Raw genomic sequence first — 15,956 nt, 5'->3', positions numbered from 1 at the left:
CCACAGCAGGCTCATACATTACTGGTACTATCCCACAGCAGGCTCATACATTACTGGTACAATCCCACAGCAGGCTCATACATTACTGGTACAATCCCACAGCAGGCTCATACATTACTGGTACAATCCCACAGCAGGCTCTAGCATTACTGGTACAATCCCACAGCAGGCTCATACATTACTGGTACAATCACACAGCAGGCTCATACATTACTGGTACAATCCCACAGCAGGCTCGTACATTACTGGTACAATCACACAGCAGGCTCATACATTACTGGTACAATCACACAGCAGGCTCATACATTACTGGTACAATCCCACAGCAGGCTCATACATTACTGGTAATATCACACAGCAGGCTCTAGCATTACTGGTACAATCCCACAGCAGGCTCATACATTACTGGTACAATCCCACAGCAGGCTCTAGCATTACTGGTACAATCACACAGCAGGCTCTAGCATTACTGGTACAATCCCACAGCAGGCGCTAGCATTACTGGTACAATCACACAGCAGGCTCTAGCATTACTGGTACAATCACACACAGCAGGCTCTAGCATTACTGGTACAATCCCACAGCAGGCTCATACATTACTGGTACAATCACACAGCAGGCTCTAGCATTACTGGTACAATCCCACAGCAGGCTCTAGCATTACTGGTACAATCCCACAGCAGGCTCATACATTACTGGTACAATCCCACAGCAGGCTCATACATTACTGGTACAATCCCACAGCAGGCTCATACATTACTGGTACAATCCCACAGCAGGCTCATACATTACTGGTACAATCCCACAGCAGTTCATACATTATTGGTACAATCCCACAGCAGGTTCATACATTACTGGTACAATCACACAGCAGGCTCATACATTACTGGTACAATCACACAGCAGGCTCTAGCATTACTGGTACAATCCCACAGCAGGCTCATACATTACTGGTACAATCACACAGCAGGCTCATACATTACTGGTACAATCACACAGCAGGCTCTAGCATTACTGGTACAATCCCACAGCAGGCTCATACATTACTGACAAATCCCACAGCAGGCTCATACATTACTGGTACAATACCACAGCAGGCTCTAGCATTACTGGTACAATCACACAGCAGGCTCATACATTACTGGTACAATCACACAGCAGGCTCTAGCATTACTGGTACAATCACACAGCAGGCTCTAGCATTACTGGTACAATCCCACAGAAGGCTCATACATTACTGGTACAATCCCACAGCAGGCTCATACATTACTGGTACAATCCCACAGCAGGCTCATACATTACTGGTACAATCCCACAGCAGGCTCAGACATTACTGGTACAATCACACAGCAGGCTCTAGCATTATGTTAGGGTCTCCTGCTCTGTGCTGCCACGTCGTCATGGCAACCGGGAGACAAGTGCTAGCGGAGTAACCTGAGCGTAGCTGATACTCCGGTTCGGGTCTTTTGCTGTGCAGTGGTTACAGGCTCTGTGCACGGCAGGGGATCCGGTGCTGGTTTTTGTGCTCACAGTCTGTGAGGTCTGAGTGGGGCGTGGACAGCACCTGCTATATAAACCCTCTTCTCAGGTTAGGCAGATGCTGCTGAATCTTTGTTGGTTAGTCAGTTCCTGAAAGCTAGCTAGTACTGTGTAAACTTTGTATTTGTTTGTTGCTTACTGCAAATAGGCCCTGGGATTTGGTATTACACTCTGCCAATCCAGACCTAGCAGTAAGACTGGAGTCAGTCGTTTAACCTGCTCGGGTTCTTTTTACCCACAGTACAAACATAACCCCTGCTGTCTCCTCCGCGTCTTCTCACGCGAGGAGAGGCGGGTAGCCCCAATCTGCATAGGCTCCTCGGAAAATTCCTCAGAGTCTGAGGTTCCCTAGGGAAAGAAGGAAACCTGGGTCCCTTTCAAGCCTGCGCTCTCTCAGCCGTCTATCCACCCGAATGGATAACTGCATGAGCTGATCCAAGCTATCAGGCAAGGGATATTGTACCAGTTGGTCTTTTAACTGGTTAGAAAGACCTCTTCGGTACTGGTGTCTCAGGGCTGGGTCATTACACTGGGTATCATGGGCCAACCTCCGAAACTCCGTACAATAAACCTCAACTGGCCTTCGCCCTTGCTTAAGGATCGAAATCTGAGCCTCGGCTGAGGCCGTCTTGTCAGGGTCATCATACAACATGCCCAGTGCCGTAAAAAAAGCATCAACACTTTTAAGCGACGGACAGTCAGGCTGCAACCCATATGCCCAGACCTGTGGGTCTCCTTGTAGCAAGGAAATCACTATGCCCACCCGCTGAATCTCCGACCCAGAAGACTGAGGCCTAAGCTGGAAATATAGCTTGCAGCTCTCCTTGAAACAAACGAACTGCGAGCGATCTCCAGAAAAACGATCCGGGAGATTTACTTTCGGCTCCTTAACCCCTGAAGGTACTGCTGCTGCGGGAGCTCCGCCAGCGGCCTGCGAGGTGTGCATTTTAATGGACAAATCATTAAATTGTCGAGTCAGGACCTGCACCTGATCGACCACCTGTTGCAAAGTATTTTGAGGGGTATGCTCCATATTCCCACAAAATTTCAACAGGAGTATTGGGCTGCTGAATATGTTATGCACACCAGTGCCAGCAGGAATGTACTGGTATCTGAACGGTGAGGGATGCAAAACAAATGAACTCACAGACAGACTGGGGAATATGACATTACATACACAGAAGGTGATAGGGTAACAAAATAAACACAAAGTGAACAGAGAAGCCAAAAGGCTAAGAAACTGGGTGTCTCCCTAGTATTAGGAATGCTCAGATGGAAAGAAGCGAGATGTAGTGATTTAATACGTAGAGAACCCGAAATGCTGTTGCTAAGGGCAACAGCAAAAACCCTAAAGGGTTACCAACGGGTGTGGCAGTAAACTCCTTGGTCAGAGATGGAATAATAGACACAAGGAGAGTCTCCACAATCCTAGTCCTCACTTGCAGTGCACTGGTTCAGCTTACTGCCACTAAACTGACACCTGAACACCTTGCACAGTGAGAAAGGATTTTGGCAGGCAAGTCTGAGAATACAGCCGCAAACTTGCTAGGTTCACAGAGTAGCAAAAGAACCCCAGCAGGTTAAACGACTGACTCCAGTCTTACTGCTAGGTCTGGATTGGCAGAGTGTAATACCAAATCCCAAGGCCTATTTGCAGTAAGCAACAAACAAATACAAAGTTTACACAGTACTAGCTAGCTTTCAGGAACTGACTAACCAACAAAGATTCAGCAGCATCTGCCTAACCTGAGAAGAGGGTTTATATAGCAGGTGCTGTCCACGCCCCACTCAGACCTCACAGACTGTGAGCACAAAAACCAGCACCGGATCCCCTGCCGTGCACAGAGCCTGTAACCACTGCACAGCAAAAGACCCGAACCGGAGTATCAGCTACGCTCAGGTTACTCCGCTAGCACTTGTCTCCCGGTTGCCATGATGACGTGGCAGTACAGAGCAGGAGACCCTAACACATTACTGGTACAATCCCACAGCAGGCTCATAAATTACTGGTACAATCACACAGCAGGCTCATACATTACTGGTACAATCCCACAGCAGGCTCATACATTACTGGTACAATCCCACAGCAGGCTCATACATTACTGGTACAATCACACAGCAGGCTCTAGCATTACTGGTACAATCACACAGCAGGCTCATACATTACTGGTACAATCACACAGCAGGCTATAGCATTACTGGTACAATCCAACAGCAGGCTCATACATTACTGGTACAATCCCACAGCAGGCTCATACATTACTGGTACAATCCCACAGCAGGCTCATACATTACTGATACAATCCCACAGCAGCTCATACATTACTGGTACAATCCCACAGCAGGTTGATACATTACTGGTACAATCACACAGCAGGCTCATACATTACTGGTACAATCCCACAGCAGGCTCTAGCATTACTGGTACAATCCCACAGCAGGCTCATACATTACCTGTACAATCCCACAGCAGGCTCATACATTACTGGTACAATCCCACAGCAGGTATATACATTACTGGTACAATCCCACAGCAGGCTCATACATTACTGGTACAATCCCACAGCAGGCTCATACATTACTGGTACAATCCCACAGCAGGCTCATACATTACTGGTACAATCACAGAACAGGCTCATACATTACTGGTACAATCCCACAGCAGGCTCATACATTACTGGTACAATCCCACAGCAGGCTCATACATTACTGGTACAATCCCACAGCAGGCTCATACATTACTGGTACAATCACACAGCAGGTTCTAGCATTACTGGTACAATCCCACAGCAGGCTCATACATTACTGGTACAATCCCACAGCAGGCTCATACATTACTGGTACAATACCACAGCAGGCTCTAGCATTACTGGTACAATCACACAGCAGGCTCATACATTACTGGTACAATCACACAGCAGGCTCACATATTACTGGTACAATCACACAGCAGGCTCACATATTACTGGTACAATCACACAGCAAGCTCATACATTACTGGTACAATTACACAGCTGGCTCATACATTACTGGTACAATACCACAGCAGGCTCATACATTACTGGTACAATCACACAGCAGGCTCTAGCATTACTGATACAATCACACAGCCGGCTCTAGCATTACTAATACAATCACACAGCAGGCTCTAGCATTACTGGTACAATCCCACAGCAGGCTCATACATTACTGGTACAAACCCACAGCAGGCTCATACATTACTGGTACAATCCCACAGCAGGCTCATACATTACTGGTATAATCACAAAGCTGGCTCATACATTACTGGTACAATCACACAGCTGGCGCATACATTACTGGTACAATCCCACAGCAGGCACATACATTACTGGTACAATCACACAGCATGCTCTAGCATTACTGGTACAATCACACAGCAAGCTCACACATTACTGGTACAATCACACAGCTGGCGCATACATTACTGGTACAATCACACAGCATGCTCTAGCATTACTGGTACAATCACACAGCAGGCTTATATATTACTGGCACAATCACACAGCAGGCTCATACATTACTGATACAATACCACAGCAGGCTCATACATTACTGGTACAATCCCACAGCAAGCTCATACATTACTGCTACAATCCCCAGCAGGCTCATACATTACTGGTACAATCACACAGCAGGCTCATACATTACTGGTACAATCACACAGCAGCTCATACATTACTGGTACAATCACACAGCAGGCTCATACATTACTAGTACAGTCACACAGCTGGCTCATACATTACTCATACAATCACACAGCAGGCTCATACATTACTGGTACAATCACACAGCAGGCTCATACATTACTGGTACAATCACACAGCTGGCTCATACATTACTGGTACAATCACACAGCAGGCTCATACATTACTGGTACAATCACACAGCAGGCTCATACATTACTGGTACAATCACACAGCAGGCTCTAGCATTACTGGTACAATCAAACAGCAGTTCATACATTACTGGTACAATCACACGGCTGGCTCTAGCATTACCGATACAATCCCACAGAAGGCTCATACATTACTGGCTCAATCACACAGCAGGCTCATACATTACTGGTACAATCACACAGCAGGCTCTAGCATTACTGGTACAATCACACAGCAGGCTCTAGCATTACTGGTACAATCCCACAGCAGGCTCATACCTTACTGGTACAATCACACAGCAGACTCATACATTACTGGTACAACCCCACAGCAGGCTCATACATTACTGGTACAATCCCACAGCAGGCTCATACATTACTGGTACAATCACACAGCAGGCTCTAGCATTACTGGTACAATCCCATAGCAGGCTCATACATTACAGGTACAATCACACAGCAGGCTCTAGCATTACTGGTACAATCCCACAGCAGGCTCATACATTGCTGCTACAATCCCCCAGCAGGCTCATACATTACTGGTACAATCCCACAGCCGGCTCATACATTACTGGTACAATCACACAGCAGGCTCTAGCATTACTGGTACAATCCCATAGCAGGCTCATACATTACTGGTACAATCCCACAGCAGGCTCATACATTACTGGTACAATCCCACAGAAGGCTCATACATTACTGGTACAATCACACAGCAGGCTCATACAATACTGGTACAATCACACAGCAGGCTCTAGCATTACTGGTACAATCCCACAGCAGGCTCATACATTACTGGTACAATCCCACAGCAGGCTCATACATTACTGGTACAATCCCACAGCAGACTCTAGCATTACTGATACAATCACACAGCAGGCTCATACATTACTGGTACAACCACACAGCAGGCTATACATTAGTAGTACAATCACACAGCAGGCTCATACATTACTGGTACAATCCCACAGCAGGCTCGTACATTACTGGTACAATCACACAGCAGGCTCATACATTACTGGTACAATCACACAGCAGGCTCATACATTACTGGTACAATCCCACAGCAGGCTCATACATTACTGGTACAATCACACAGCAGGCTCTAGCATTACTGATACAATAACACAACAGGCTCTAGCATTACTGATACAATCACACAGCAGGTTCTAGCATTACTGGTACAATCCTACAGCAGGCTCATACATTACTGGTACAATCACACAGCAGGCTCATACATTACTGGTACAATCACACAGCAGGCTCATACATTACTGCTACAATCCCCCAGCAGGCTCATACATTACTGCTACAATCCCACAGCAGGCTCATACATTACTGGTACAATCACACAGCAGGCTCATACATTACTGGTACAATCCACAGCAGGTGCTGTAATTACTGGTGCAATCACACAGCAGGCTCATACATTACTGGTACAATCACACAGCAGGCTCTGGTACTACTGGGATAATCACACAGCATGCTCTGGTATTACTGGGATAATCACACTGCACCCTCTGGTATTACTGGGATAATCACACAGCACGCTCTGGTATTACTGGGATAATCACACAGCATCCTCTGGTATTACTGGGATAATCAAACAGCAGGCTCTGGTATTACTGGGATAATCACGCAGCGCACTCTGGTATTACTGGGATAACCACACAGCATGCTCTGGTATTACTGGGATAATCACACAGCAGGATCTGGTATTACTGGGATAATCACACAGCACGCTCTAGTATTACTGGGATAATCACACAGCACGCTCGGGTATTACTGGGATAATCACACAGCATGCTCTGGTACTACTGGAATAATCACACAGCATGCTCTGGTATTACTGGGATAATCACACAGCAGGCTGTGGTGTTACTGGGATAATCACACAGCGCACTCTGGTATTACTGGGATAATCACACAGCACGCTCTGGCAATACTGGGATAATCACACAGCAGGCTCTGGTATTACTGGGATAATCACACAGCACGCTCGGGTATTACTGGGATAATCACACAGCAGGCTCTGGTATTACTGGGATAATCACACAGCGTGCTCGGGTATTACTGGGATAATCACACAGCATCCTCTGGTATTACTGGGATAATCACACAGCACGCTCTGGTATTACTGGGATAATCACACAGCAGGCTCATACATTACTGGTACAATCACACAGCATGATCTGGTATTACTGGGATAATCACACAGCATGCTCTAGTATTACTGGGATAATCACACAGAACGCTGTGGTATTACTGGGATATTCACACAGCATGCTCTGGTACTACTGGAATAATCACACAGCATGCTCTGGTATTACTGGGATAATCACACAGCAGGCTCTGGTGTTACTGGGATAATCACACAGCGCACTCTGGTATTACTGGGATAATCACACAGCACGCTCTGGCATTACTGGGATAATCACACAGCGTGCTCGGGTATTACTGGGATAATCACACAGCACGCTCGGGTATTACTGGGATAATCACACAGCAGGCTATGGTATTACTGGGATAATCACACAGCACGCTCGGGTATTACTGGGATAATCACACAGCATCCTCTGGTATTACTGGGATAATCACACAGCACGCTCGGGTATTACTGGGATAATCACACAGCATCCTCTGGTATTACTGGGATAATCACACAGCACGCTCTGGTATTACTGGGATAATCACACAGCATCCTCTGGTATTACTGGGATAATCACACAGCAGGCTCTGGTATTCAGTGGTGTAACTACTGCCCCCGCAGCCCTCGCGGTGGCTTGGGGGCGCCACTGATTTAGAGCAGATTGACATGCGGACGAGAGTTCGCATGTCAATCTGTTGTCACTAACCCTCCCTGCTGTAAGGAGGGACACGGAGGGCACAGCGCGCGCCTCTCCCGTGTCCCTCCTGCATCTCCGTCGAGTCTAATAAAAGGAAGTGCCATTCGTGAGCTCTGATTGGCTCACGAACCGGCACTTCCTTTATTAGACCCGACGGAGATGCAGGAGGGACACGGGAGAGGCACGCGCTGTGCCCTCCTTGTCCCTCCAACACAGCAGCGGGGGGGGGGGGGGGGGCACTGAGGGGACATATATGGCACTGGGGGGGCACTGAGGGGGCATATATGGCACTGGGGGGGCACTGAGGGGGCATATATGGCACTGGGGGGGGCACTGAGGGGGGCATATATGGCACTGAGGGGTGCACTGAGGGGGCATATATGGCACTGAGGGGGGCACTGAGGGGGCATATATGGCACTGTATGTGTACCTGGCACATGGGGGGGCTCTATTTGGCACTGGGGGCACGTGAGCACCTTGCACTGTGGGGGAATATCTGGCACTGGAGGCATATGTGGCACTGAGGTGGGCTATATTTGGCAAGGGGGGCATGCGAGTACCTGGCACCGTGGGGGAATATCTGGCACTGGGGACATATGTGGCACTGGGAGCACAGCCCTAGCAACAAGCACTACCCCCGAGTAACGAGCATGACACCCAGTGCATGAAACCCCTGGCAGCGAGCATGACATCCAGTGCATGAAACACCTGGCAACGAGCATGGAACCAAGAGCATGAAACACCTGGCAACGAGCAGGTAATTTAAAAGTAATTAGAAGCCTTACTGTAGAACTTAATGTGCAATAGGAATTACGGTGTGTGGCATAATGTATCACGGACATTGCGGTGTGTGTCATAATGTGTCAGGCATTACGGTGATTTGTATACTATATTACGGGCATTGTGGTATGTGGTATAATGTATCAGGGGCATTGCAGTGTGTAGCATAATGTGTAACGGGCATTGCGATTCCTGTCATAATGTGTCACAGGCATTACGGTGTGTGGCATAATGTGTCACAGGCATTACAGTGTGTGGCATAATGTGTCAGGGGCATTATGGTGTGTGCATATTGTGTCATGTGCAATATTGTGTGTGGAATAATATCTAAGGGCCATTGCAGTATGTGGAATAATGTATACTGGGTATTACTATAAGGAGGAAAAATGACAAATAATGTAAGGGGCATGAATCAGGATTATTTTTCTTTCCTGTGGTGGCCAACGTCTGGGCGTGCAGGTTGCAAAACTGGGGTATAAGGAAGTCTTTTCCTGCAATGCCACGCCCCTTTATGCAAAGCCACGCCCATTTCAATGAAGCCACACCCTTTTTTTGCGCCACTGCTGATATTACTGGGATAATCACACAGCAGGCTCGGGTATTACTGGGATAATCACACAGCATGATCTGGTATTACTGGGATAATCACACAGCATGCTCTGGTATTACTGGGATAACCACACAGCATGCTCGGGTATTACTGGGATAACCACACAGCATGCTCTGGTATTACTGGGATAATCACACAGCAGGCTCTGGTATTACTGGGATAATCACACAGCATGCTCTGGTATTACTGGGATAATCACACAGCAGGCTCTGGTATTACTGGGATAATCACACAGCAGGCTCTGGTATTACTGGGATAATCACATAGCAGGCTCGGGTATTACTGGGATAATCACACAGCAGGCTCGGGTATTACTGGGATAATCACACAGCAGGCTCGGGTATTACTGGGATAATCACACAGCATGCTCGGGTATTACTGGGATAATCACACAGCATCCTCTGGTATTACTGGGATAATCACACAGCAGGCTCTGGTATTACTGGGATAATCACACAGCATGCTCTGGTATTACTGTGATAATCACACAGCAGGCTCTGGTATTACTGGGATAATCACACAGCATGCTCTGGTATTACTGGGATAATCACACAGCAGGCTCTGGTATTACTGGGATAACCACACAGCATCCTCTGGTATTACTGGGATAATCACACAGCAGGCTCTGGTATTACTGGGATAACCACACAGCACGATCTGGTATTACTGGGATAATCACACAGCACGCTCTGGTATTACTGGGATAACCACACAGCACGATCTGGTATTACTGGGATAATCACACAGCACGCTCTGGTATTACTGGGATAATCACACAGCACGCTCGGGTATTACTGGGATAATCACACAGCATGCTCGGGTATTACTGGGATAATCACACAGCAGGCTCTGGTGTTCATGGGATAATCACACAGCATGCTCTGATATTACTGGGATAATCACACAGCAGGCTCTGGTATTACTGGGATAATCACACAGCAGGCTCTGGTATTACTGGGATAATCACACAGCATGATCTGGTATTACTGGGATAATCACACAGCAGGCTCTGGTATGACTGGGATAATCACACAGCAGGCTCTGTTATTACTGGGATAATCACACAGCATCCTCTGGTATTACTGGGATAATCACACAGCAGGCTCTGGTATGACTGGGATAATCACACAGCAGGCTCTGGTATTACTGGGATAATCACACAGCAGGCTCTGGTATTACTGGGATAATCACACAGCAGGCTCTGGTATTACTGGGATAATCACACAGCATGCTCTGGTATTACTGGGATAATCACACAGCAGGCTCTGGTATTACTGGGATAATCACACAGCAGGCTCTGGTATTACTGGGATAATCACACAGCAGGCTCTGGTATTACTGGGATAATCACACAGCAGGCTCTGGTATTACTGGGATAACCACACAGCAGGCTTGGGTATTACTGGGATAACCACACAGCATGCTCTGGTATTACTGGGATAATCACACAGCAGGCTCTGGTATTACTGGGATAATCACACAGCATCCTCTGGTATTACTGGGATAATCACACAGCAGGCTCTGGTATTACTGGGATAATCACACTAGAGATGAGCGGATTCGGTTTTACTCGGTTCTCAAAACCGATTCTTATTGGCTCACTAATGTCACGTGTTTTGGATAGCCAATAAGATTCGGTTTTGAGAACCGAGTAAAACCGAATCCGCTCATCTCTAAATCATACAGCAGGCTCTGGTATTACTGGGATAATCACACAGCAGGCTCTGGTATTACTGGGATAATCACACAGCAGGCTCTGGTATTACTGGGATAATCACACAGCAGGCTCTGGTATTACTGGGATAATCACACAGCATGATCTGGTATTACTGGGATAATCACACAGCAGGCTCTGGCATTACTGGGATAATCACACAGCACGCTCTGGCATTACTGGGATAATCACACAGCAGGCTCTGGTATTACTGGGATAATCACACAGCATCCTCTGGTATTACTGGGATAATCACACAGCAGGATCTATTATTACTGGGATAACCACACAGCATGCTCGGGTATTACTGGGATAATCACACAGCAGGCTCTGGTATTACTGGGATAACCACACAACACGCTCTGGTATTACTGGGATAATCACACAGCAGGCTCTGGTATTACTGGGATAATCACAGCATGCTCTGGTATTACTGGGATAATCACACAACACGCTCTGGTATTACTGGGATAATCACACAGCAGGCTCTGGTATTACTGGGATAATCACACAGCACGCTCGGGTATTACTGGGATAATCACACAGCACGCTCTGGTATTACTGGGATAATCACACAGCATGCTCTGGTATTACTGGGATAACCACACAGCATGCTCGGGTATTACTGGGATAATCACACAGCAGGCTCTGGTATTACTGGGATAACCACACAGCAGGCTCTGGTATTACTGGGATAATCACACAGCATCCTCTGGTATTACTGGGATAATCACACAGCATGCTCTGGTATTACTGGGATAATCACACAGCAGGCTCTGGTATTACTGGGACAATCACACAGCATGCTCGGGTATTACTGGGATAATCACACAGCAGGCTCTGGTGTTCATGGGATAATCACACAGCATGCTCTGGTATTACTGGGATAATCACACAGCATGATCTGGTATTACTGGGATAATCACACAGCACGCTCTGGTATTACTGGGATAATCACACAGCAGGCTCTAGTATTACTGGGATAATCACACAGCATGCTCGGGTATTAATGGGATAATCAAACAGCACGCTCTGGTATTACTGGGATAATCACACAGCATGCTCTGGTATTACTGGGATAACCACACAGCATGCTCGGGTATTACTGGGATAACCACACAGCAGGCTCTGGTATTACTGGGATAACCACACAACACGCTCTGGTATTACTGGGATAATCACACAGCAGGCTCTGGTATTACTGGGATTATCACACAGCATGCTCTGGTATTACTGGGATAATCACACAGCATGATCTGGTATTACTCGGATAATCACACAGCACGCTCTGGTATTACTGGGATAATCACACAGCACGCTCTGGCATTACTGGGATAATCACACAGGTCCACTGCACACACCACCATTATTTCTACCTTTTTTCTTTTGCTTGGATGAAGATCTAAAGAAATAAATTCCATCTCCCCCTATTATATAAAACAATAAAACAGGAGGAGATCTATAGTTTACTAAGCTGCAGACAGAACAGACCGTGGCGGAACACTGCTACATTTATAACCATAGCACTGAACGCAGAAATCACGATTACGCCGCTACACACACGGACTTAAACTGCGATTGCAGTCCAAGTCCCGATGGCGGGCGGGAACGGGGCATCGACGCAGCGTTTTGAAGGCGTTGACGTACCAACGGGGGGAGCAGTCCGGACAATGGAGGCGTATCCAGACAGTTTGTGGGGTGGGCTGCGGTTCCAGCGTGACGTCACGCGCAGCCGCTACGATCTGAAACACGGCTGCCAGGTAACTGCCTTTGCAGCTAGGCTGCGTAGGCAGGGGGCACCCTTAAGAAGCGAGCCTATCGCTGTATTGCGATGTGCTAGCAGTTTGGCAGGGGGGGGGGGGACCAGGCATGCTGGGCGGACCCCCACATATTAGAGACATGACTTGTGGTTTTGCGGTTTCTCACAAAACTACAACTCATACGGAATGAATCACTATGTGCTTTGGGTGTAATGTTGCCCCATCTGCTCCATACTATTCTCATAGGAGTAAGATAATCTGCCCCATACTATTCTCATAGGAGGAAGAAGATCTGCCCCATCTGTACCATATTATTCTCATAGGAGTAAGAAGATCTGCACCATCTGTACCATACTATTCTCATAGGAGGAAGAAGCTCTGCCCCATCTGTACCATACTATTCTCATAGGAGGAAGAAGCTCTGCCCCATCTGTACCATACTATTCTCATACGAGGAAGAAGTTCTGCCACATCTGTACCATATTATTCTCATAGGAGGAAGAAGCTCTGCCCCATCTGTACCATACTATTCTCATACGAGGAAGAAGTTCTGCCCCATCTGTACCATATTATTCTCATAGGATGAAGAGAATCTGCTCCATACTATTCTCACAGGAGGAGGAGGGTCTGCCCCATACTATTCTCATAGGAGTAAGAAGGTCTGCCCCATCTGTACCATACTATTCTCATAGGAGTAAGAAGGTCTGCCCCATCTGTACCATACTATTCTCATAGGAGGAAGAAGGTCTGCCCCATCTGTACCATACTATTCTCATAGGAGGAAGAAGCTCTGCCCCATCTGTACCATATTATTCTCATAGGAGGAAGAAGCTCTGCCCCATCTGTACCATACTATTCTCATACGAGGAAGAAGTTCTGCCCCATCTGTACCATATTATTCTCATAGGATGAAGAGAATCTGCTCCATACTATTCTCACAGGAGGAGGAGGGTCTGCCCCATACTATTCTCATAGGAGTAAGAAGAGCTGCCCTGTACTAGTCTCATAGGAGGAGGAAGGTCTGCCCCATCTGTACCATACTATTCTCATAGGAGTAAGAAGATCTGCTCTGTACTATTCTCATAGGAGTAAGAAGATCTGCCCCATACTATTCTCATAGGACTACAATGATATGCCCCATACTATTCTCATAAGAGTAAGAAGATCTGCCCTGTACTATTCTCATAGGAGTAAAAAGAACTGCCCTATATTATTCTCATAGTGGTGAAAAGATCTGCCCCATTTGCCCTATAGTATTCTCATAGGACTAAGATGATCTGCCCCATATTATTCCCATAGAAGTAAGAAGATCTGCCCCATTTGCCCCATACTATTCTCACAGGAGTAAGAAGATCTGCCCCATACTATTCTCATAGGAGTAAGAAGATCTGCCCCATCTGTACCATACTATTCCCATAGGAGTAAGAAGATCTGCCCCATCTGTACCATACTATTCTCATAGGAGGAAGAAGATCTGCCCCATCTGTACCATACTATTCTCATAGGAGGAAGAAGCTCTGCCCCATCTGTACCATACTATTCTCATAGGAGGAAGAAGGTCTGCCCTGTACTATTCTCATAGGAGGAAGGAGGTCTGCCCCATCTGTACCATACTATTCTCATAGGAGGAAGAAGGTCTGCCCTATCTGTACCATGATATTCTCATAGGAGGAAGAAGGTCTGCCCTATCTGTACCATACTATTCTCATAGGAGTAAGAAGGTCTGCCCCATCTCTACCATACTATTCTCATAGGAGTAAGAAGGTCTGCCCCATCTGTACCATACTATTCTCATAGGAGGAAGAAGGTCTGCCCCATCTGTACCATACTATTCTCATAGGAGGAAGAAGGTCTGCCCCATCTGTACCATACTATTCTCATAGGAGGAAGAAGGACTGCCCCATCTGTACCATACTATTCTCATAGGAGGAAGAAGGTCTGCCCCATCTGTACCATACTATTCTCATAGGAGTAAGAACATCTGCCCCATCTGTACCATACTATTCTCATAGGAGGAAGAAGGTCTGCCCCATCTGTACCATACTATTATCATAGGAGTAAGAAGATCTGCCCCATCTGTACCATACTATTCTCATAGGAGGAAGAAGGTCTTCCCCATCTGTACCATACTATTCTCATAGGAGGAAGAAGGTCTGCCCTGTACTATTCTCATAGGAGGAAGAAGGTCTGCCCTATCTGTACCATGCTATTCTCATAGGAGGAAGAAGGTCTGCCCCATCTGTACCATACTATTCTCATAGGAGGAAGAAGGTCTGCCCCATCTGTACCATACTATTCTCATAGGAGTGAGAAGATCTGCCCCATCTGTACCATACTATTCTCATAGGAGTGAGAATATCTGCCCCATCTGTACCATACTATTCTCATAGGAGGAAGAAGGTCTGCCCCATACTATTCTCATAGGAGTAAGAAGATCTGCCCCATCTGTACCATACTATTCTCATAGGAGGAAGAAGGATTGCCCAATCTGTACCATACTATTCTCATAGGAGGAAGAAGGTCGCACCCATCTGTAACATACTATTCTCATAGAAGTAAGAAGGTCTGCCCCATCTGTACCATACTATTCTCATAGAAGTGAGAAGATCTGCCCCATCTGTACCATACTATTCTCACAGGAGTAAGAAGTTCTGCCCTATCTGTACCATACTATTCTCATAGGAGTGAGAAGATCTGCCCCATCTATACCATACTATTATCATAGGAGTGAGAAGATCTGCCCCATCTGTACCATATTATTCTCATAGGAGTGAGAAGATCTGCCCCATCTGTCCATACTATTCTCATAGGA

The 15,956-nt window shown here is 46.8% G+C and overlaps 1 protein-coding gene across 21 annotated transcripts in view; it reads right to left on the bottom strand.

The window, feature by feature from the left end:
• Nucleotides 1-15,956, bottom strand: part of EPS8 (EGFR pathway substrate 8, signaling adaptor) — a 611,221-nt gene that overhangs the window by 319,861 nt on the left and 275,404 nt on the right. For 19 of the 21 annotated variants that reach the window (XM_063929435.1, XM_063929440.1, XM_063929438.1 and 16 more), the window contains one exon: nt 12,761-12,811. The exons of the other annotated variants lie outside the window; for them this stretch is intronic. In XM_063929435.1, the coding sequence (XP_063785505.1) occupies nt 12,761-12,811 (51 nt within the window). The remainder of the gene's footprint in view (nt 1-12,760; nt 12,812-15,956) is intronic. 21 annotated transcript variants of the gene reach the window in all.

This window comes from Pseudophryne corroboree, chromosome 6 (assembly GCF_028390025.1).
Source record: "Pseudophryne corroboree isolate aPseCor3 chromosome 6, aPseCor3.hap2, whole genome shotgun sequence".
NCBI classification, from domain to species: Eukaryota; Metazoa; Chordata; class Amphibia; order Anura; family Myobatrachidae; genus Pseudophryne; species Pseudophryne corroboree.
This window is presented reverse-complemented; position numbering and strand designations above follow the sequence as displayed.